Raw genomic sequence first — 22,500 nt, 5'->3', positions numbered from 1 at the left:
TATGACATGACAGCTAGAGAATGAGTGTGAACGAATGGGGCCTTTGTTGTCTTTTCCTAGCGCTACCTCGCACACATGAGGGGGGAGGGGATTTTATTTCATGTGTCGCCAGGTGGCGATGGAAATGAATAAAGGCAGACAGTATGAATTATGTACATGTGTGTATATGTATATGTCTGTGTGTGTGTATATATATATGTATACGTTGAGATGTATAGGTATGTATATTTGCGTGTGTCGACGTGTATGTATATACATGTGTATGTGGGAGGGTTGGGCCATTCTTTCGTCTGTTTCCTTGCGCTACCTCGCTAACGCGGGAGACAGCGACAAAGCAAAATGATGATAGTGATAATAATAATAATAATAATAATAATAATAATAATAATAATAATAATAATAACAATGATAATAATGATAATAATAATAATAAGAATAATAATGATAATAATAATAATAAGAATAATAATGATAATAATAATTATAACAATAATAATGATTATTATAATAATAATAATAATAATAATAATAATAATAATAATAATAATAATAATAATGATAATGATAATAATAATAATAATGATAATTATAATAATAATAATAATAATAATAATAATAATAATAATAATAATAATAATAACAATAATAATAATAATAATAATAATAATAATAATAATAATAATAATAATAATAATAATAATCATGATAATAATAATAGTAATAATAATGATGATAGTAATGATAATAATAATAATGGAACCATGGAAGCGGAAGTGGATCATAGGGTGGGGGAGGGGGCGAACATTCTGGGAGCCTTGAAGAATGTGTGGAAGTCGAGAACATTATCTCGGAAAGCAAAAATGGGTATGTTTGAAGGAATAGTGGTTCCAACAATGTTGTATGGTTGCGAGGCGTGGGCTATGGATAGAGTTGTGCGCAGGAGGATGGATGTGCTGGAAATGAGATGTTTGAGGACAATATGTGGTGTGAGGTGGTTTGATCGAGTGAGTAACGTAAGGGTAAGAGAGATGTGTGGAAATAAAAAGAGCGTGGTTGAGAGAGCAGAAGAGGGTGTTTTGAAATGGTTTGGGCACATGGAGAGAATGAGTGAGGAAAGATTGACCAAGAGGATATATGTGTCGGAGGTGGAGGGAACGAGGAGAAGAGGGAGACCAAATTGAGGTGGAAAGATGGAGTGAAAAAGATTTTGTGTGATCGGGGCCTGAACATGCAGGAGGGTGAAAGGAGGGCAAGGAATAGAGTGAATTGGAGCGATGTGGTATACCGGGGTTGACGTGCTGTCAGTGGATTGAATCAAGGCATGTGAAGCGAATAGTATGAAAAAAAAAAAAAAAAAAAGGATAATAATAATGATAATAATAATAATAATAATAATAATAATAATAATAATAATAATAATAATGATAATAATAATGATAATGATAATAATGAAAGTCATGATAATAATAATAATAATGATAATACTACTACTAATAATAATTATGATGAAAATAATGATAGCTATCATAATAATGGTGATGGTAATAATACTGATAGTAATCTATGTGATGATAATGATATTGGTGATGATTTCAATTACAATGGTGACATATCCATGATACCTTACTGAATCTTTCTTCCTGGAGAAGATGTGTTAAGATGACACAATTACTTGCCTCATTTGTTTACATTTAGTCCGTGGTTGTCAGGTATGATGTGCTGAAACTACCACCTACCACCAAGCCCGGCAGACTATTCCATGATTTACCTGACTCCTCATATGTCATGGTTGAGTCTGTTCACAGAACATCATGTACTAACTACAGGGAGCCATTTCCTCCAACGACCACATACACACGTCTCTCCCTCCTGACCCTCTATATTCTAAAGTCTTCGTTCCATTCTTCCATATCTTGAGAGGTGTTCACCAGGAACCATCCCTCTCTCTTTTTGCTCTCAGGCATCTAAATCTCCGAGGGAAAACTCTTCATTGTACTTCGTAACTTTTCGTTTATTCTAAATATTCGTACCGCCTTCTAGATGACATTCCTGTCAACCCTGACATACGCTTCCTCCAGATCCACACATTCTACATACACTTAATTCTCGTTAAAAACTATTCACTAAAACTCTTTAAAACAAGATATCCAGTCCACATACCTTCTTACTCTCATGAAACCACATTCCTTATCCTCAGTCAAATATTCTGTGTATGCCACCAAACTCCTAGACACCATTATCACATATATCTCACCTGGATTACTCAAGTACAATGAAACCAAGTATTCACCAGTATTGCCAACGTATTTATGTACATGGATTTTACCAGTGCTTATGCACCGAACCTTGAGTCATACAAAGGGTGAATAGCCCAACTGACCAACAACGCCGTCAATCACTCTCTTCAGGAAGCCACCTGAAGTACCAGCCATTCCTGTCGCTTTGCCACATTTCGTCATTTAAAAGGCTTTAACTACATCCAATCTATTCACTATAAACCTCACCTTTCACTCGGCATATCACTTGGTCCAACACGCTAATTACATGATCCCGTCATCTAACATTCAACAGTCCTTGATGATACTCACTCTATCCCCTTTTCAATCCTTCTTTGTCGCTTGCCACCTTCCCTGCTGCATTCCACGCTGTCACTCCCGTTTGTTTTTTGTTCTCCCACAGTTCACCCCATAAAACATTTTCTAATTCTCTTTGAAGTTCACGGATATCCTCTCATCTCTCATGGGCTTTTTTCCTCAACTCTCAAACCTTAATCTTGATCTTCCCCATTTTCCTTTATATTCATCCTAATTGCTAACACTCCTTCCTTGGAAGTACCACTCATACGTGTCTTCCTTTTATCTTTTTTTCAATGGCAATTTGTCTTCCTCATTCCATCACACACTACCCTTTCTTATAACTTCAAATCTCTACTATGGCAACCCACTTACCCCAAGAACAGCTTCCCTAAATACCTTCTATTCCTCTCCCTCTCCTCTTTTTTCACTCATTGTCATATCATGCCACTCTTCACTCAGTTCCTCTTGGTATTTCTCTATATAGTCCTCGAAGCTTAATCACGTTCACCACTGTATCCTTAGTACAACTACAAAAATTTATACATATTTTCGTCAGATAATGATAAAAAGATCAAACATTCCATATGTCTCCTCAATCTTCTCCAATCCTCTCTCCTTTGCATGTCAACAAAGAAGCAATTCAAAAATGCCCGTTTAACGCCTGCCACACTCACCCGTCTACACTTACGTAGGCACCTTTTTGTAAATACGTTTTTCCGATCTCCATCCCTCTTTCAGCACACAGTTCGACAAGCTCCCCATTTTCATTTACACAGGCTACTATACCTCCCCACAATTATACCGTCAATTGCCACATTACCCACTTTTGCAATTAGATCCCGTGGCACCAAGAATCGATCCATTACATCAAAACCGCCAAAGCACTCAAACTCCTAAAAGCACTCCTTTGTTCTTCACTCCTTCACTCCTTTTATTACGAGGTACAAAGCATTCATAATCACCCTCGTCTTTTTTTTTTTTTTCATTCTAAACCATATCAGTCTTAACTCATTTACATACTGATGCCAGTCATTGTTGACGATCGTTGTATCATAGTATCAGAACAAACAGTCAATAGGTGCCTTAACAGCTATTACACATACTCACGAAACTGAAGTGGACCAAGTGACTCGTTAGATGATTAGCCGCATTGAAAGCCAGTATGCCGGGGAGTCACAGAGATTCCAGTTTTCTTCCCAGCTTCCTCATGGAAAAGATAACTCACAAATTTTTATGATACATTCGATACGGGAAAGAATTCAGACAATGAATAATATTTCTGCATCGGGTGTTTACATTTTTCGTCTTAACAGGAGCGGTTCCTGTTGGTTAAAGAAGAAAACTCGGATGACACTCACGAGTACAGGTGGTGGGTTCCCCTGACGTACACCACCGAGGACGACCCCAACTTCAACAACACTCAGGCCCAAGTGTGGATGAAGGACTCGGAGGCACAGCTCACCATCCCGTCCCTGCCCAGTAAGGAACAGTGGGTCATCTTCAACCTGCAAGAGACGGGCTACTACAGGGTCAACTATGATGACCATAACTGGGAGCTGCTCATCCATCAACTCTTCACCAACCATCGGGTCATCAGCACTATCAACAGAGCCCAGATTATCGACGACGCCATGAACCTAGCCAAAGCTGGTGGGTTTGCCTTCTCCTAACCTTGTGCATATACATATACATATACATATTCACACCCCAGGTTACATCAGGTACTCATTTATCGACCAGTTCTACCGGGAAGTATGGACAGCTGCGTTATCTGTGAACCGTTTGTCCTTTCCGGGACTCGAACCCCGGTTCCTGAGAGTCATGGGTCGCAACACTAACAAGCGCACTGTAGAGGTTTATATGGTGGTGTCCTTGTATAACATTCTACAGTCTGCTTTCACACGGGATCAAGGAATCATACCTTTCGATAGAGTTTATAGAGGCCTTAGATGTCTGATGTAGAAATGGATATAGTAGATAAAAGTTACTGGTTAGCATGATTAGGTGATAACTCATTGGTCAGTGATCATTATCCTGGACCTTATCGTTATAATGAACGACTCTCAGTTTACAGCATTTAGCTTCAAAAATATGACATGTAACGTTAGTACAATATAAGTAGGCTAAGCGGCAGTGGGGATACTGTTATAACAGCTGTTCTTTCTACCTTAAATGTTTGTACATCTCACTAAGTGACTCTACTCATATATTTGATCTTTTCCCTAGTCTTGCTGATGATTGTAAAAGTTCTTTAGGTTTACCATGAAGCTGGTGCAATCTGCCTTAAAGTCCGTAAATTTCGTAAATTCTGAAGTAACATACATGCAGTCAACCTTAATTTTGAAGTTTGCCTAAAAGTGCGAACAGTCTACTCAAGGTAAACATTGTAACAAAATATGTTTACTCCACCCGGACGTACTTACACACGACTACTGACGCAATCTACGATGATGCATGAACTCTCTCGTGCAGGTCAGCTGATGTACGATACTGCCCTGGGAGTGTACAACTACCTGGTTGAGGAAACAGAGTACGTTCCTTGGGCTGCTGCCATTAACAACTTGTCTTACCTGAAGGGCATGTTTGCCCGCTCAGGAGGTTATGGCGCTCTGAAGGTAAGGTATCCATTTTCTGTTGAATCGTGTCAAGATAGACATTTTTCATGCTCAAGTTGACGTGACGAGGTTCTCTAGGCAAGGAGCCTCTGTTGGCCTTAGCCAGGAAAGCGTTTTATTGATTATTCTAAACTCACATGAAGGAGCAGTCTCATCCACTGTAATGTTTCTTCCACCATCACAAACAGCCTCGAAATGGCTCAACTGGTTTGTCTGTTGCTGTTTGAATTCCTTTTCATTCTTGTGTACAGAAGTCTTTCCTAGTCGCTGTGCTCGACTCAAGGAACATTTTGTTAGTTTCCCTAAACTAGACGATGGCAAATTTAGGACAAAAACAGTTTCCTTATCATTCTATTGTGGCTGTCACAGGCAAAGTTTGATCAGTTTACAACCTCTTCTCAATTATTTTACCTTACACCTAAGGCATGATTCAAGCCTTCCTCATTATCAGGTCATTTCACTGTTTCCTCAGGGTATAGCTCAAGTCCCTGCTTATCATAAGGTCATGAGGGAAGAATCACTAGTTTATACCTTATAAATTACAAAACATCATTTGTGTAATGAGATTATTGATAGCATAAACCTGTTATGATCGATCACTTAAATAAAACTAGTAACGATAAATAATTATAAGTAACGAAATTAATATGACTGATAAAGACTGATATATTACATGAATAAAACTGGCAACAAACACCCATTACAATTGATCAGACAAACAGAACTAATGGCGAAAAATCAATTTATTTAATGAAAAGAATAAAACTGCGACAAAAATTCATCTGAACCGATCAAACGAAATAGAGTAATAGCGAATACTTTCTATCGAATGAATCAGAACACTAGAGAAAATACGGAAGAGAGACTTGCTGTAGGTTGTGATGCTTCCTCCACATCCCATCAAGGATACGTCTTTTCCAGTATACACCCAATTGATGGATCCGTCCACGTACAAAACTTAGTTCTATATCTTGCTATTCTAGCCTATACTGTATTACAGAGTCATATATTCCATAAAAATGAGGCACTTCAATAAATCTTTAAGATCCTAGCATTCAGACTAGTATGGGGTCCTGAAGCTCATCCAACAAACGTTCTCATAAGTTGGAAGGTCTGAGATGAAGGTTCGAGGTTCTTCATGATCCAGGCTTCTCTCTCCTACAGAACTACCTGCTGGACATCCTGGTGCCGCTATATGACTCAGTGGGGTTCGAGGACAGTGTCAGCGACCCGCTCCTGGACCAGTACAAGCGGCAGAAGGCCCTCTCGTGGGCCTGCGAGCTGGACCATCCAGACTGTCTCTACAAGGCCGCCTCCTTCTACAACCACTGGATGAGCAACCCAGATAACAGCAGGCAGGTCTTAACTACATCGACAAATCTTGATAACAAGAGATATAAACGCATCTACAACCTTTGATAACAACATATACAGCTTAAACCCTTCTTATAACAAGCACAGATTTATTCACAACTCTTAACAACAACAGATCCAGACGACAATGACAGCGCTACTCATACCCAACCCCCTAGGCGACCCCCTAGCCCCAGTGCTTAGGTCCCTCACCACCGGCGGGCCGTCCTAGAGCATATAGCCCGCTCCTCCTGAGTTGTAGGGAGGTATAATCTCAAACAACAATGTATCTCCCCCACTCTAGCTTGGTTGTATAATGGACGAAAGTACTCACCGTTTTATTTTCTCTTTCCAGTGGTGATTGTTGCATATATATATATATATATATATATATATATATATATATATATATATATATATATATATATATATATATATATATATATATATATATATATATATATATATATATATATATATATATATATATATATATATATATATATATATATATATATATATATATATATTGTACAAAGGCAAAGGGGATAAGAGTGAGTGCTCAAATTACAGAGGTATAAGTTTGTTGAGTATTTCTGGTAAATTATATGGGAATGTATTGATTGAGAGGGTGAAGGCATGTACAGAGCATCAGATTGGGGAAGAGCAGTGTGGTTTCAGAAGTGGTAGAGGATGTGTGGATCAGGTGTTTGTTTTGAGGAATGTATGTGAGAAATACTTGGAAAAACAAATGGATTTGTATGTAGCATTTATGGATCTGGAGGAGGCAAATGATAGAGTTGATAGAGATGCTCTGTGGAAGGTACTAAGAATATATGGTGTGGGAGGCAAGTTGTTAGAAGCAGTGAAAAGTTTTTATCGAGGATGTAAGGCATGTGTACGTGTAGGAAGAGAGGAAAGTGATTGGTTCTCAGTGAATGTAGGTTTGCGGCAGGGGTGTGTGATGTCTCCATGGTTGTTTAATTTGTTTATGGATGGGGTTGTTAGGGTGGTGAATGCAAGAGTTTTGGAAAGAGGGGCAAGTATGCAGTCTGTTGGGGATGAGAGAGCTTGGGAAGTGAGTCAGTTGTTGTTCGCTGATGATACAGCGCTGGTGGCTGATTCATGTGAGAAACTGCAGAAGCTGGTGACTGATTCATGTGAGAAACTGCAGAAGCTGGTGACTGAGTTTGGTAAAGTGTGTGAAAGAAGAAAGTTAAGAGTAAATGTGAATAAGAGCAAGGTTATTAGGTACAGTAGGGTTGAGGGTCAAGTCAATTGGGAGGTAAGTTTGAATGGAGCAAAACTGGAGGAAGTGAAATGTTTTAGATATCTGGGAGTGGATTTGGCAGCGGATGGAACCATGGAAGCGGAAGTGAATCATAGGGTGGGGGAGGGGGCGAAAATTCTGGGAGCCTTGAAGAATGTTTGGAAGTCGAGAACATTATCTCAGAAAGCAAAAATGGGTATGTTTGAAGGAATAGTGGTTCCAACAATGTTATATGGTTGCGAGACGTGGGCTGTGGATAGAGTTGCGCGCAGGAGGGTGGATGTGCTGGAAATAAGATCTTTGAGGACAATATGTGGTGTGAGGTGGTTTGATCGAGTAAGTAATGTAAGGGTAAGGGAGATGTGTGGAAATAAAAAGAGCGTGGTTGAGAGAGCAGAAGAGGGTGTTTTGAAATGGTTTGGGCACATGGAGAGAATGAGTGAGGAAAGATTGACCAAGAGGATATATGTGTCGGAGGTGGAGGGAACGAGAAGTGGGAGACCAAATTGGAGGTGGAAAGATGGAGTGAAAAAGATTTTGTGTGATCGGGGCCTGAACATGCAGGAGGGTGAAAGGAGGGCAAGGAATAGAGTGAATTGGATCGATGTGGTATACCGGGGTTGACGTGCTGTCAGTGGATTGAATCAGGGCATGTGAAGCGTCTGGGGTAAACCATGGAAAGCTGTGTAGGTATGTATATTTGCGTGTATGGACGTATGTATATACATGTGTATAGGGGTGGGTTGGGCCATTTCTTTCGTCTGTTTCCTTGCGCTACCTCGCAAACGCGGGAGACAGCGACAAAGCAAAAAAAAAAGAGAAAATATATATATATATATATATATATATATATATATATATATATATATATATATATATATATATATATATATATATATATTTTTTTTTTTGCTTTGTCTATATCTGCCACTCTATCATCATATATATATATATATATATATATATATATATATATATATATATATATATATATATTTTTTTTTTTTTATACTTTGTCGCTGTCTCCCGCGTTTGCGAGGTAGCGCAAGGAAACAGACGAAAAAAATGGCCCCCCCCCCCATACACATGTATATACATACGTCCACACACGCAAATATACATACCTACACAGCTTTCCATGGTTTACCCCAGACGCTTCACATGCCTTGATTCAATCCACTGACAGCACGTCAACCCCGGTATACCACATCGCTCCAATTCACTCTATTCCTTGCCCTCCTTTCACCCTCCTGCATGTTCAGGCCCCGATCACACAAAATCTTTTTCACTCCATCTTTCCACCTCCAATTTGGTCTCCCTCTTCTCCTTGCTCCCTCCACCTCCGACACATATACCCTCTTGGTCAATCTTTCCTCACTCATCCTCTCCATGTGCCCAAACCACTTCAAAACACCCTCTTCTGCTCTCTCAACCACGCTCTTTTTATTTCCACACATCTCTCTTACCCTTACGTTACTTACTCGATCAAACCACCTCACACCACACATTGTCCTCAAACATCTCATTTCCAGCACATCCATCCTCCTGCGCACAACTCTATCCATAGCCCACGCCTCGCAACCATACAACATTGTTGGAACCACTATTCCTTCAAACATACCCATTTTTGCTTTCCGAGATAATGTTCTCGACTTCCACACATTCTTCAAGGCCCCCAGAATTTTCGCCCCCTCCCCCACCCTATGATCCACTTCCGCTTCCATGGTTCCATCCGCTGCCAGATCCACTCCCAGATATCTAAAACACTTCACTTCCTCCAGTTTTTCTCCATTCAAACTCACCTCCCAATTGACTTGACCCTCAACCCTACTGTACCTAATAACCTTGCTCTTATTCACATTTACTCTTAACTTTCTTCTTCCACACACTTTACCAAACTCAGTCACCAGCTTCTGCAGTTTCTCACATGAATCAGCCACCAGCGCTGTATCATCAGCGAACAACAACTGACTCACTTCCCAAGCTCTCTCATCCCCAACAGACTGCATACTTGCCCCTCTTTCCAAAACTCTTGCATTTACCTCCCTAACAACCCCATCCATAAACAAATTAAACAACCATGGAGACATCACACACCCCTGCCGCAAACCTATATTCACTGAGAATCAATCACTTTCCTCTCTTCCTACACGTACACATGCCTTACATCCTCGATAAAAACTTTTCACTGCTTCTAACAACTTGCCTCCCACACCATATATTCTTAATACCTTCCACAGAGCATCTCTATCAACTCTATCATATGCCTTCTCCAGATCCATAAATGCTACATACAAATCCATTTGCTTTTCTAAGTATTTCTCACATACATTCTTCAAAGCAAACACCTGATCCACACATCCTCTACCACTTCTGAAACCACACTGCTCTTCCCCAATCTGATGCTCTGTACATGCCTTCACCCTCTCAATCAATACCCTCCCATATAATTTACCATATATATATATATATATATATATATATATATATATATATATATATATATATACATATATATATATATATATATATATATATATATATATATATATATATATATATATATATATATATATATATATATATATATATATATATATATATATTTATATATATTTTATGTAAACTCTAGGATTAGAAATTCAGTTTCTGCTGTCTAAAACCATTCTACGTTTTCCTCCAGCATCATCTCTCCGAACCTTAAATCGACGGTGTACTGCCACGCCATCGCTGTTGGTGGGGAGAGGGAGTGGAACTTCGCTTGGGGTCAGTACCTTAAGTCTAACGTGGCCGCCGAGAAGAACAGGCTCCTCTCAGCCATGGGATGTACCAAGCACATCTGGATTTTGTCTCGGTGTGTATCACGCAGCTCCTCTTTGGCGCTCACTTTCTGTATTGTTGGTTTTGCTTTTCAGTGAGACACAGATTCCAGGGATGGTTAAGTATGGTAACATGATCAGCTGTAGACATCCTCACACGCACATTTCATATACTCAACTCTCTGTATCCCTAGGACAGTTCAGGGGTGGGCTGGTTTGATACCTACTTCTTTCCCTAGAACAACTATGACCTGGCACATCGTCAAAGATAGGTTTTTCACTTCTTCCAAAATTCGTAGATACTTCAATATGCGTCACTTATGGCCGAGACTGGAGCATATAGGTGCTCCTGTACAATCTGTCAACAGCACCCTACACAATAACGATGGGGAAACAGATGAAAGATTATTTTGTAACTAATGACTTCAGGATTTTTAGAGCAAGAGATGTAGAAGAATCACCATTGAGGAATGATATGTTTCTAACTGAGGTCAACTTGCAGCTGTTTCTTGTTATGTTACGTCAGGATACGTAATAATCACCACGACATTCTCCTACTGATACAGTGTATCTGACACGCACCGTCTGGCCACAAGTATTACTATGGTTGGGTTTCCTGCGCGACTCAGCATGACCCCTCCTCACCTCTCCCGCAGCACCTGCTAATATCCCCCTTTTCAAAAGTCAGTTTTGCCCATTCCTCCACAATCTTAGATAATTTTTCCCTTTATTTTCTCTATTTTTAACCTTCTTTATGTTTCCGTTCAGATTTCGAATCGAATAGGATTTTTTTCAGTGATCGGAACCGATAAGCAATAAAAAGTGAAGAATCAAGATGGCCTCTGCTGGATGACGTAGTAAATATTTGTCAGTTTCTTCTTACAGTAAGACTTTTACATGAAGGATTGTCTTGCTCCCTCTGATGATGATGATGATGATGACGATGATGATGATGATGATGATGATGATAAGGTTGATTAACCTTTGTTTCTCCCTCAGGTACCTGGAGATGGCCTTCACCCCCTCTAGCGGCATCAGGAAGCAGGATGCCTTCAGGGTGTTCGGGGCCGTAGCCAGGAACGAGGTGGGACGCTCCCTGGCATGGACATATCTGCAGGACCAGTGGGACAATATCTTTGAGTTGTGAGTACATCAGTATAATGCCTCCATCACCAGCAGGCTGTGAGTACATCAGTATGGTGCCTCCATCACCAGCAGGTTGTGAGTACATCAGTATAATGCCTCCATCACCAGCAGGTTGTGAGTACAATCAGTATGGTGCCTCCATCATCAACAGGTTGTGAGTACATCAGTATGGTGCCTCCATCACCAACAGGTTGTGAGTACATCAGTATGGTGCCTCCATCACCAGCAGGTTGTGAGTACATCAGTATGGTGCCTCCATCACCAGCAGGTTGTGAGTACAATCAATATGGTGCCTTCTTTATCAACAGGTCGACAGGCCTCGCTGCTGTAGGAACAATCAATTTGACATTTTTTCCCAGCGATGGTGATCTGAAGTGCTGATATCCTTCCTGAAGTTCTCTTATTAAGGGAGTTAATTGACTCGTGTGTTGCTCTGTGTTCCAGTTACGGAAAGGCCAAGTCCCGTGTCATTAAGTCCGCCATCAACAACTTCAACACTGTACAACAACTCAAGGAGGTGAGTCTCTCCTCCACAGTTTAGAAGAGGATGATCCATATCTTATGTCGTGCACCCTCAGATCTTAGACTCTCACACTAAGTTCTCTCTCTGATCTCTTCTGCCGTCACGAACATCCTCGTTAGTACCCAGTTGTCTGTCCTGTTTGTATTTCTTTTAATTTCCTTTTCTAGTTTCTTTTCTCAGGTAACATAGGCAGTCTTACTCACCTTGTCTTCAGCAGACCAGTCAGATGGCAGAGGGACGTCTTTGAGTCCCTTTTAGAAGTAGTATTTACTGGTTTCCGATGTTAATATGGTATATTAAACCTGTTTAGCATTACGCTGTACGGTCTTCTTTCTATCTTAATAGAAAGATACAACTTGCACTTCTATTCCATATTCTGATCAGCTACATCAGGTATATATCCAGCCGGTCAGAGAATGAGTTATACCGGAGCTTCTGTACACCAGAGTCATCCAGTGGAAATGGAAACGGCCGGCATTACAGGTTTCGGTATTACAGGTTTCAGCATTAACATTTTACCATCAGTCACATGCTTAGGTCTTGCGATAGTCCTTCACACGGTTTGTTATGAGCGCGGGTTCTGTTTACCTAGAGCGATTTGGTGAGTAAGTTTAAGGTCTCCACCCATCCATGGTCGGTCTCCAGCGTGATCACGCCTTCTTATGGTGTGGGCCAACCTGAAACCCAAATTGTTGTTGCCATCCACTTGACAAAGATCGATTTCTTCGATAGTTTGATGTACTGTAATCCAAATGAAGTTAATATTGTAGCGAATATCTCGATATGATAGCAAACAAAGAAGGTTCTTTTAAAGGATTTATCAAGCCATAATGAGATAAAAAAACAAAATTCATCAGCCTATTCCAAGACTGTCTGGTATGCAAATGAATTCGATATACCAGGTTAGTTTAGTAAACGAGCCAAAGTGCTGAAAGAAACTGAATGACGTAGTCCACTACTACCATCCTCCCGGTGTGTCTGAATATAATGTAGGCTACAAGTGTTGTATGTCTTCCCAGTCAGAACTACGGTTCACTGAATTTCGTATAAATCTTTTCTTCTATAACGCAAGTATAACTGAACCACCTGTGTACAAGTATGACTGAACCACCTGTGTACAAGTATGACTGAACCACCTGTGTACAAGTATGACTGAACCACCTGTGTACAAGTATGACTGAACCACCTGTGTACAAGTATGACTGAACCACCTGTGTACAAGGCTGGGAAGGCTTTTTTTTTTTTTTATCTGCACGACTGATATCATTATGTGAATATATGATTTGATATTTTTCATTTATTACCTTTCATGATAAATGAATTGATAACTGAACAAATCTCTCTCTTTTTTTTTTTTTTTTTTGCTCCCCTGAGAGGCTTACTGCTCATCTTAATGTTTGTTGACGTGATTCACTACTTTAACCCTTATGAATTTAGATTTTATTCATTGATCATTTTAGTTCACTGAGAACGACGTACGACCCTGATTCACAACGGTACGACCTTGGATCACAATGATACGAGCCTGAGCTATGATGGCCTGGCTAAGCAATGATACCCAAGGGACGTACCGTCGTGCTCAAAGATCTTACCGTCGTGCTCATTGGTCGTGCCGTCGTGCTCATTGGTCGTGCCGTCGTGCTCACCAGTTCAACACACGTGACTGTCCGTCTGTCGTGCCAACAGCTGAGGTTGTTCAGGCGAGAACACCTGGAGGACTTAGGCTCCGCCACCAGAGCTGTTCAACAAGCCATCGAGAGCACCAAGATCAACATTGCGTGGATGAACGCCAACTACGACGTGATCGTCGACTGGCTGGACATGAACGGCTACTCTACCAAACTCAACAACGCCTAGCCTGCCCACCTGGGTTGACTCCGACTACGAAAACAGCAAGTGAACTGTTGTCCGCCTCCTTACCTGACCATGACTTCAACACTACCAAGCTAGCCAACCTCAGTGGACGGAGCATTAATTACTTTCTGCATTAAGGGATAATTATTATCATTTACACAAATCTTATTGCAGTGGTTAAAAAGTAATTGTATGTTCCCACTGTTTAAACAACCTGGAAATAGATCAACTTATTGTATGTATTATGACGTGAAGATAAATATTTGTCATGTGATGTTGGGAAATTACTGTACTTCTTAGTTCCTGAGTTGAATTATTTTTCTTTGCCAGAACGTTCCGTGAGGGTCATGATCTAGTCTGCTATACGGCGGGAGTATACGGCAGACCCATGTTACAGGTCAAGGTGTTCGGAGACAAATTTTCCAAATGTGACGAACTGAATGATGTTCGAGAACCCCTGAAGTACAGGTGATCTGGTCTTTGAGTGTTGATCGCTCTGAAAGAAGCAGCATGAAGATATATGGTTTGCAGGTTTCAAGTTCGTTAGTTCGAAATAAGATCATTAGTCTTCTGGTCATCTATGTTAAAGTGTCGATGGTTTAGGATTTGGCTTGTGATGTCAATAAACCTTCAGGTTTTTGGCCTTGAAGCTCCAGTAAATTTAGGATATTGATCTTGAAATGCCGTTGGGATGAGGCCCGCTCCTCTTACGAACTAATAGTTCCAGGTTCACTTGACTCTAAAATCATTTGTTGGTGGTAACTACCGACCCAGACGGTGAACCTCTGGCTAGACCAGCCTGTCTTGATGAAGTAAAGTTTCTGGTTATGTAGAATCACATCCCAGGGAAGTGTTTGTTTCTCTCATCCTTTCTTTTTTGTGATATTTTACATTTCTCCCGCCAGTGTAGTTGTCGATTCCCGCGTGATGAGTTACAGAGGATGATATATAAGGACGAAGAAGAAGAAAGCGCACAAAAAGATGATAAGTCGTAACACAGTTGGTAACTAATGTAAAGAGAGTACAAATGAGATCATGAAAGCTTTCAGGAAGTAGCAGCTACGTGTTACCAACAGGTAGCAGTCTTGATAGTCTTAAGACACTGGTGATCAAAGCCATCTTTTGAAGCGCCAGCAGTCAGTCATTCGATGTTGTGTTCTGACTGCCATGGAAGAGGAAAGGTTCATATGCTCCCCATCAGACTCTCTACCAAACCCTATGTCATTTGAAGTGTTCAGTAAGCGTTGACATTTATCTTGTGATTAGTCTTACTGACAGACTCTTAACAGAGGTTAGAGCCTTGTCAGTATCATAATAAACAACTTGTCAGACTGTACTCATAGAGTGCAGTCAAGTACAGGATTACTTTTTTTTTGACAAAAGTCTGGAGTCATGTAGCATCCATCGCTGCCAGTTCTCATCAGAAAATTTGTTTCATCTACAATCTGATACTAGTTTCCCAATAGACAATTGTGTTCATCTGTAGAACACACGCAAAAGGCTTCAGGGTGACCTTTCCTCTATGTGTGACCTGTTCAGCTGCTGTGTACTGGCTAAATGTCCTTATGTCTTTCCTCACACTACTGGAAGTCATTCCATGTTAAGTCAGTTAGAAGCTGACCCATCTAGCCTAGAAATGATCACATACATAATAGAACTTTTTTACGTTGAAGGTGATATATATATATATATATATATATATATATATATATATATATATATATATATATATATATATATATATATATATATATATATATATATATATATATATATATATATATATATATATTGCATCTTGTTTTGATTGTCTTGTTCTCTTCGAGTACAATCTCAGACAACAATATCATTCATTTGGATAAAAAAGCTAACATGCGAATTAAGATTATTTCAGCTACGGGAATCAAACTTCACGTGTATGTTGATATATTATTCATTGTAGGAGAATATTTCCTTAGAAGTAATTGAATTAACGCCAGGCTTTCCTGGACCTCTAAGATTCAGTGTCCAAGATAATACAAGCTGCCATGAATTTTGCAGTTCCTACTTTTCCTAAGATTGTAATTTGTTCATGTTTGCAGACAACCCATATATGATATGTATTCTAGAGTGTATACATATATATTTGTTGTATATATATATATATATATATATATATATATATATATATATATATATATATATATATATATATATATATATATATATATATATATATATATATATATGTATGTATAATTTTTTTCTAATTTGTCCTCTGTTTTCAGCGTTAGCGAGGTAGAGCTGGGAACACATGAAGAAAGACCTCATTCACTCACATCCATTCTCTAGCTGCCATGTGAAATGCACTGAAATCACAGCAATCTATATGCAACCAGGCACCATAGACCTGCCCATGGTTTCTCCCGATCAGTTCACATGCCCTGGTTCAGTTCGCTGACAGCACGTCGAGGATTGTAAAACACATGGTTCCAGTTCACTCTGTCCTGTGCAGGCCTCTCACCCTGCTGCATGTTCAGGCCCCAATTACTCAAAATCTTTTTCACCTCATCATTTCATCTCTAATTTGGTCTTTTTCTTTTTCTTTTCCTTTTGCCCTCCACCTCTGAAACATATATCCTCTCTGTCAGCCTCTCCTCATCCATTCTCTCCATATTCATTTATCATTTCTCCACAAAAAAATTCAATAAAAGAATACAAGTGTTGCCGAGGACCTTCCTTAAGCCTCCTACAGCCCAAGGCTGCATTTCTGGCAGCAGAGAAATGAAGACTCCTTTGGAGTGAGAAACTCTTTGACGAGAGTGTATAACCAATGATACAACCTCGCCAGATATGATTTTTCATTTGCGGTTTAACCACGTAAATGCGGAGTCCGTTAACACACAAACACACACACACACACACACACACACACACACACACACACACACACACACACACACACATATCTATCAAACTATCTATCTATCTATCTATCTATCTATCTATCTATCTATCTATCTATCTATCTATCTATCTATCTATCTATCTATCTATATATATATATATATATATATATATATATATATATATATATATATCCCTGGGATAGGGGAGAAAGAATACTTCCCACGTATTGCCTGCGTGTCGTAGAAGGCGACTAAAAGTAGAGGGAGCGGGGGGCTGGAAATCCTCCCCTCTCATTTTCAATTTTCCGAAAGAAGGAACAGAGAAGGGAGCCAAGTGAGGATTTCCTTCAAAGGCCCAGTCCTCTGTTCTTAACGCTACCTCTCTAACGCGGGAAATGGCGAATAGTATGAAATATATATATATATATATATATATATATATATATATATATATATATATATATATATATATATATATATATATATATATATATATATATATATCGCACTGTGTGAGTAGTTTTTGAGACTGTAATTACTCGTCTTCAAAGTACTGTATTATGATGTCCCATCAACTGTATAAACTGGTCCTTCAATCAATAAAATTGAGGAGAATCAATCATAGAATTATCAGATCAATATATCATCTATTTCTTTAACCCCGAGGGTCGTGTGTGTGAGTGTGTGTGTGTATGTGTGTATGTGTGTGTGTGTGTGTGTGTGTGTGTGTGTGTGTGTGTGTGTGTACCTGCCAAATGTCTTGTGTCTCTGTGATGTGTGCAGTAGGTTCGACCAGGCTACAGGTAAGGAAATGTGAGCCACCTGCCTTTGTATGAGGTGAACTACATTGGCAGGTTCTTTAAGGTTGACTTTCTCTCGGGTTTACAGGTGTAGCAAGCGACAAAATTCTGTTAATTTCATAAGCTGAATTCATTAGGAAATCTCAACTTTTAAAACTAAAAAATTAGATAACTCGTTCTTATTTGGCATTAGTTATAAACAATCCCTTTGGTTAATCGAGTACCTATTCTTGAGTGTGATATATCATACTCTAATGTCTTTTAAGCTTATATCTTACGCTTGGTGTCTTTCACCCTCATGCCATTTGTTTTGATTTCTTTTATTCTATTTTCTTGTCTGATAACCCATACTCTGATATTTATCACCTCATATCTTTTTCTTATCATTTGCTTCGATGTCTTTTGCTCTGATAGATTTTTTGTGTTATCCTTTGATACCTTTTCTGTGATGTTTCATTATCTTCTGTAATTATGCCTCTGAATTCCTTAACCTCTCTAACTGAACCCGATTATCCCTGATTGATTTATGGAAATGTTTTGGACTGACAGCTGCCTTGTTCACAATATTGTTTTCAAAACTTCTTTATGTTTATGGAATTACCTATATGTATTGCACCGGGTGGGAATGAGTAATTACCTATTTGTACTCGTAAGACTCCATCTCCTCAACATTCTCTATCATACAAACGCTTAATTTTTTGTGTTGTGCCTGCATTACCTAAGTCCCCAGTCATTCTGGTTATTCAACTACACTTTTATACATCAAAAGTATTTCTATACATCCCTTTTAACGTTTCTTAATTTCATTTTATGTCTTCTGTTTCTTCTATTCCTACATCTCTCGATGAACTACTCACTGTTAACGTCATGAATATGTTTTAAAAACTTAAATATTATGATTAGGTCACTCTTTACTCGTTTCTTCTAAGGGGGGTAAATCTAAAGCCTCTAGCATTTCCTTGTAACTTATCTCTCTTAACTCACGCACCATCTTTGTTGCCCTCATCTGGACCTCCTCGGCGAGCTCTTTGTGCTTCAGGTGTGGTGATCAAACCTGTAAAGTGTATTGTAGTTCTGGCCTTATGTAGGATATGAATAGCTTGCTAAGTATTTTCAATCCATATACTTGAAGACCATTCTGATATTTGCCGGCAGCAGACAATATGTTTCCTTAGCCAGTCTCCTAATGTTGTACTCTGGTGACAGGTTAGAGACGTTGTTGACTTCCAAGTCCTTCTCACACACAGAATCCTAAAGCTTATTTCCTGCTAAAGTGAGTTTATGTTGAGGCCGTCTTTCGCTTTGTCCCATCCTTATAACTTCACATATGTTCATCAACAATGTTTCAGATCACCTTTGCATTCTATCTAAGTTTCCTTGCAAGTTGATACAGTCCTACTTGCTTTCCACTTCCCTCATATGTGTGTGTTTGTCCGATAATCTAGCCTGAACTAATTATCCACCTAAGAACTCAAGTGTTTTCAGATTTTTTCCCTAGTCAGCTGGGAATGATGTCAGAGTGAGGTTGTTTCAGCAGGAAGTAATATCAATTTGTGGTTGTATCAGCTTGGTGGGTTACCATACTGGGATTGCAGGAACTCTGGACAATGTTTTACTGGGGTTGTCAGTTCTGGGCAATATCAGCTGGGTAAAGTACGTCTATGCTTGTATTAGCTTAGAGGTATGCCATCCTGGGGTTATATCAACTGAGGTAATGTTAACCTTAGGTTGTATCAAAGGGATATCAGACTGAGGTTGAATGGTAGTCATAGACCACTAGTGCCAGGTTCGGAGTGTTTCAGCTTAGGTAAAGTCAATCGGGTTGAAGCAGCTGGAAGGTATGCCAGTCTGGGGTTATAAAACCAATGGGTCACATATTTAATGTAATATCAACAAAACATATATACAGCTGCTGTCACATATATAGTAAGGTACACATGGAACTAGTATCTATTTCATACCTGGAAATAATTGAACATTCTTGGCTTCAACGTCTTTTTGAACCTTCAAGAACTGAAGACATTGTATTCATGGGTAAGTACTAAGATAAATCATTTTTCGTTTAAAAGTACAACGATAGCCACATCATGATGTGGGAAATACAAAAAGTATATTTCTATGATATTTCTTCTCACCACACATGTTAACAAACAACTACAACACGCAATAATATTTGAAACAGATTATGATGTGGATTATAATTCCAGAGTTAGGGAGAGACGATGTTGGACTATGTGATACACAACGGAAAAGCATCATGAAGGTGGAATATTCAGACAGGAATACTATCTCCTGTATGCTAAGATGTGTCGCCTTCTCCTACGTCAGTACACACACACACACACACACACACACACACACACACACACACACACACACACTCTGTACTGAGTAATGGCAGTATTGTCTTGTGTGGAGGAAAGTCTCCTCAACGAACTGCTCTGCTGTGACACCAGGAAACCTTACATCTGTGAGTCCTCCTGCACTTCCCGCACCTGTCTCCAGTAGCTGTTGAGCTTGGAGGTGTAGCCTTGCCCGTCCAGCCACCCCATTATCACGTCGTAGTTATCGTCCATCCAGGCGATGTTGGTCTTGGTTCTCTCGATCCTCTGCTTCACTTTCATAGTGACAGCATTCAGATCGCTCTGGTGCTCTTCCTGGAAGTCCAATATCTGCGGATGCCAGAGGGACATACCATTAAAGTATACTGGACAAGAAAAGGAATTCCTCAACACCCTCTACAAACAAATAATCTGCTACGCTTTAAACTACATCTCATGAACATGATCCTTACTTCTTTCAAAAGGAAATGTAACAAAAGTGCATACCCACACAAAATGATGCTCTCAGGATGTTTGCCGGCGGCCTAGCAATCATAACACTCAACAACTATTTAATAACACAAAGATCCTCCCAACAGAATCACACCTTAACATGCATGGCACTCAACACACACACACACACACACACACATATGGAGCCAGACGATCATACATGATATTCTTTGTTTACAGAAGTAGGCAGCAACACACATCCACACAGCAAGAGACAGTATCATACCTGCTTCAGCTGTTGCCTGGTATTGAAGGTGCCGGTCGCTGATAGGATCAGACGTGATCTCGCCTTTCCTCCGAAGCTGGCGAGAAATTCTATGATTATATTTCCCACATTTAACTTTTCGACACCAGCATGTTACAGCAATTCCTGATTCTCAGTGATGATCTAAAGTGGTACGAAGGTTCTTGTATATATTATCATGAAGAGGATAACTTACTAGTCATAGATCATCTTCCAATGGTTTCTAAGGAAGTCCCAAGCAAGGGGTCGACCCACCACGTTCCCGGCCACTGCGCCAAAGACCCTCTCAGCGTCCTGTTTCCGGATCCCACTATAAGGCCTGAAGGCTATTTCCAGGTACCTGTTAATGAAACCATATTTGCATGAAGAGAATCAATGACGAAAACCGCTTTTTTTCTGGACTGGGGTTCCTTACCCGTGAGGAAGGCTTCCACCCTCATTTATCTACTGTATATTTGTACATTTATGACCATTAACGGCACTGCAAACACCGAACATGGAAGAGCCAAGCCCATTATTGTGCTGCGATAACTGGACTACACTGTAAGCTTGTAAGATAAATCTGTTCATCTACAGTGAGTGGCCTGAGGTGGAATGTTACTACAGGTTTGGTTCGTGAATAGCAGACACCATCTCCTTCTGTCGTAAGTGTTCTAAACCTCACGAATGACTCAGGTAATATTCAAGTGTTTTATTCACAATCTCAACAGATAATACGACTTTAGAAACTATTGATATTTGACTAATCATCAAGGTTGAAGTATCGTTACTTATATTTTTGTATTTCTATCACTATTACTTATATTTCTATCACTATCACTAATATTTATATTACTCTTACTTATATTGAATTACTACAACTTGTAATATTACCGTTGCTATTGCTGCCACTCTTTCTGTTTTTGCTACAGCTACTGGTAATGTATAACCAGCATCATACTACTTCTATTACTACTACTACTACAGCTACTGCTACTGCTGCGCCTGTTGCTGCAGGCAGTTCTGCTTTTGTCTTTACCACTATTAATATTTCTGCTTGGGTACGTACCTTGAGAGGAGCCAAACCTTCTTCGTGCATCCCATAGCGCTGAGGAGCTGGGACTTCTCAGAAGCAATGTTAGTCTTGAGGTACTGGTCCCAAGCAAAGTTCCACTCGTCCTCACCACCCGCCGCTAACGCCCGGCAGTACACCACAGATTTGAGGTTAGGTGAAATGATCCTGAAGAAATAACGTTAGAGTCATTATTCTTCATAGGCGACAGGAGAAAAATCTATCACACTCACGTATTGCTACCATAGGAGTCAGTTCTGTAAGTGTTGATACTAATGAAGATGATTGATAGGTAGGGTGAGAAGATAAGGGTTACTACCCACGCTGATAAGAGATAAAGATCCTTAAAGAAAGGAAAAAGGACTTTGGTGTCAATTAAGAAACTAGTCACTGACATTAGCTCTTTAGGTGTAATTGAAAGTCTGTGTTCTTGTTGGGGTTGTCACTTCAGAATCGACTTAAGACATCTGGAGAGCCAGCAGCTTTGTCGTTAAACGCCTAGTTCTTTATGATAACAACACAGCACA

The 22,500-nt window shown here is 39.6% G+C and overlaps 2 protein-coding genes across 3 annotated transcripts in view; one reads left to right on the top strand and one right to left on the bottom strand.

The window, feature by feature from the left end:
- LOC139765058 (aminopeptidase N-like) overlaps positions 1-17,671 on the top strand; it is a 64,691-nt gene extending 47,020 nt beyond the window's left edge. The window contains exons 12-18 of one of the 2 annotated variants that reach the window (XM_071692148.1): positions 3,890-4,226; positions 5,049-5,191; positions 6,356-6,546; positions 10,498-10,668; positions 11,633-11,776; positions 12,224-12,296; positions 16,424-17,671. In XM_071692148.1, the coding sequence (XP_071548249.1) occupies positions 3,890-4,226; positions 5,049-5,191; positions 6,356-6,546; positions 10,498-10,668; positions 11,633-11,776; positions 12,224-12,296; positions 16,424-16,429 (1,065 nt within the window). In that variant the 3' untranslated portion in view covers positions 16,430-17,671. Of the gene's footprint in view, positions 1-3,889; positions 4,227-5,048; positions 5,192-6,355; positions 6,547-10,497; positions 10,669-11,632; positions 11,777-12,223; positions 12,297-13,988; positions 16,368-16,423 lie in introns of those variants that run through there. The other variant, XM_071692147.1, reaches the window with a different exon arrangement.
- Positions 17,672-19,714: 2,043 nt separating this feature from the next.
- The window catches only part of LOC139764986 (uncharacterized), a 60,491-nt gene continuing 57,705 nt past the window's right edge, over positions 19,715-22,500 (bottom strand). Inside the window, exons 32-35 of the mRNA XM_071692039.1 lie at positions 21,971-22,141; positions 21,119-21,262; positions 20,905-20,980; positions 19,715-20,516 (exon numbers count right to left, since the gene is read on the bottom strand). Coding sequence (XP_071548140.1) covers positions 20,307-20,516; positions 20,905-20,980; positions 21,119-21,262; positions 21,971-22,141 — 601 coding nt within the window. The 3' untranslated portion in view covers positions 19,715-20,306. The remainder of the gene's footprint in view (positions 20,517-20,904; positions 20,981-21,118; positions 21,263-21,970; positions 22,142-22,500) is intronic.

The sequence above is a fragment of the Panulirus ornatus genome, chromosome 52 (assembly GCF_036320965.1).
Source record: "Panulirus ornatus isolate Po-2019 chromosome 52, ASM3632096v1, whole genome shotgun sequence".
NCBI lineage: Eukaryota > Metazoa > Arthropoda > Malacostraca > Decapoda > Palinuridae > Panulirus > Panulirus ornatus.
The sequence above is the reverse complement of the archived record's forward strand: the minus strand, read 5'-3'. Positions and strand labels throughout refer to the sequence as shown.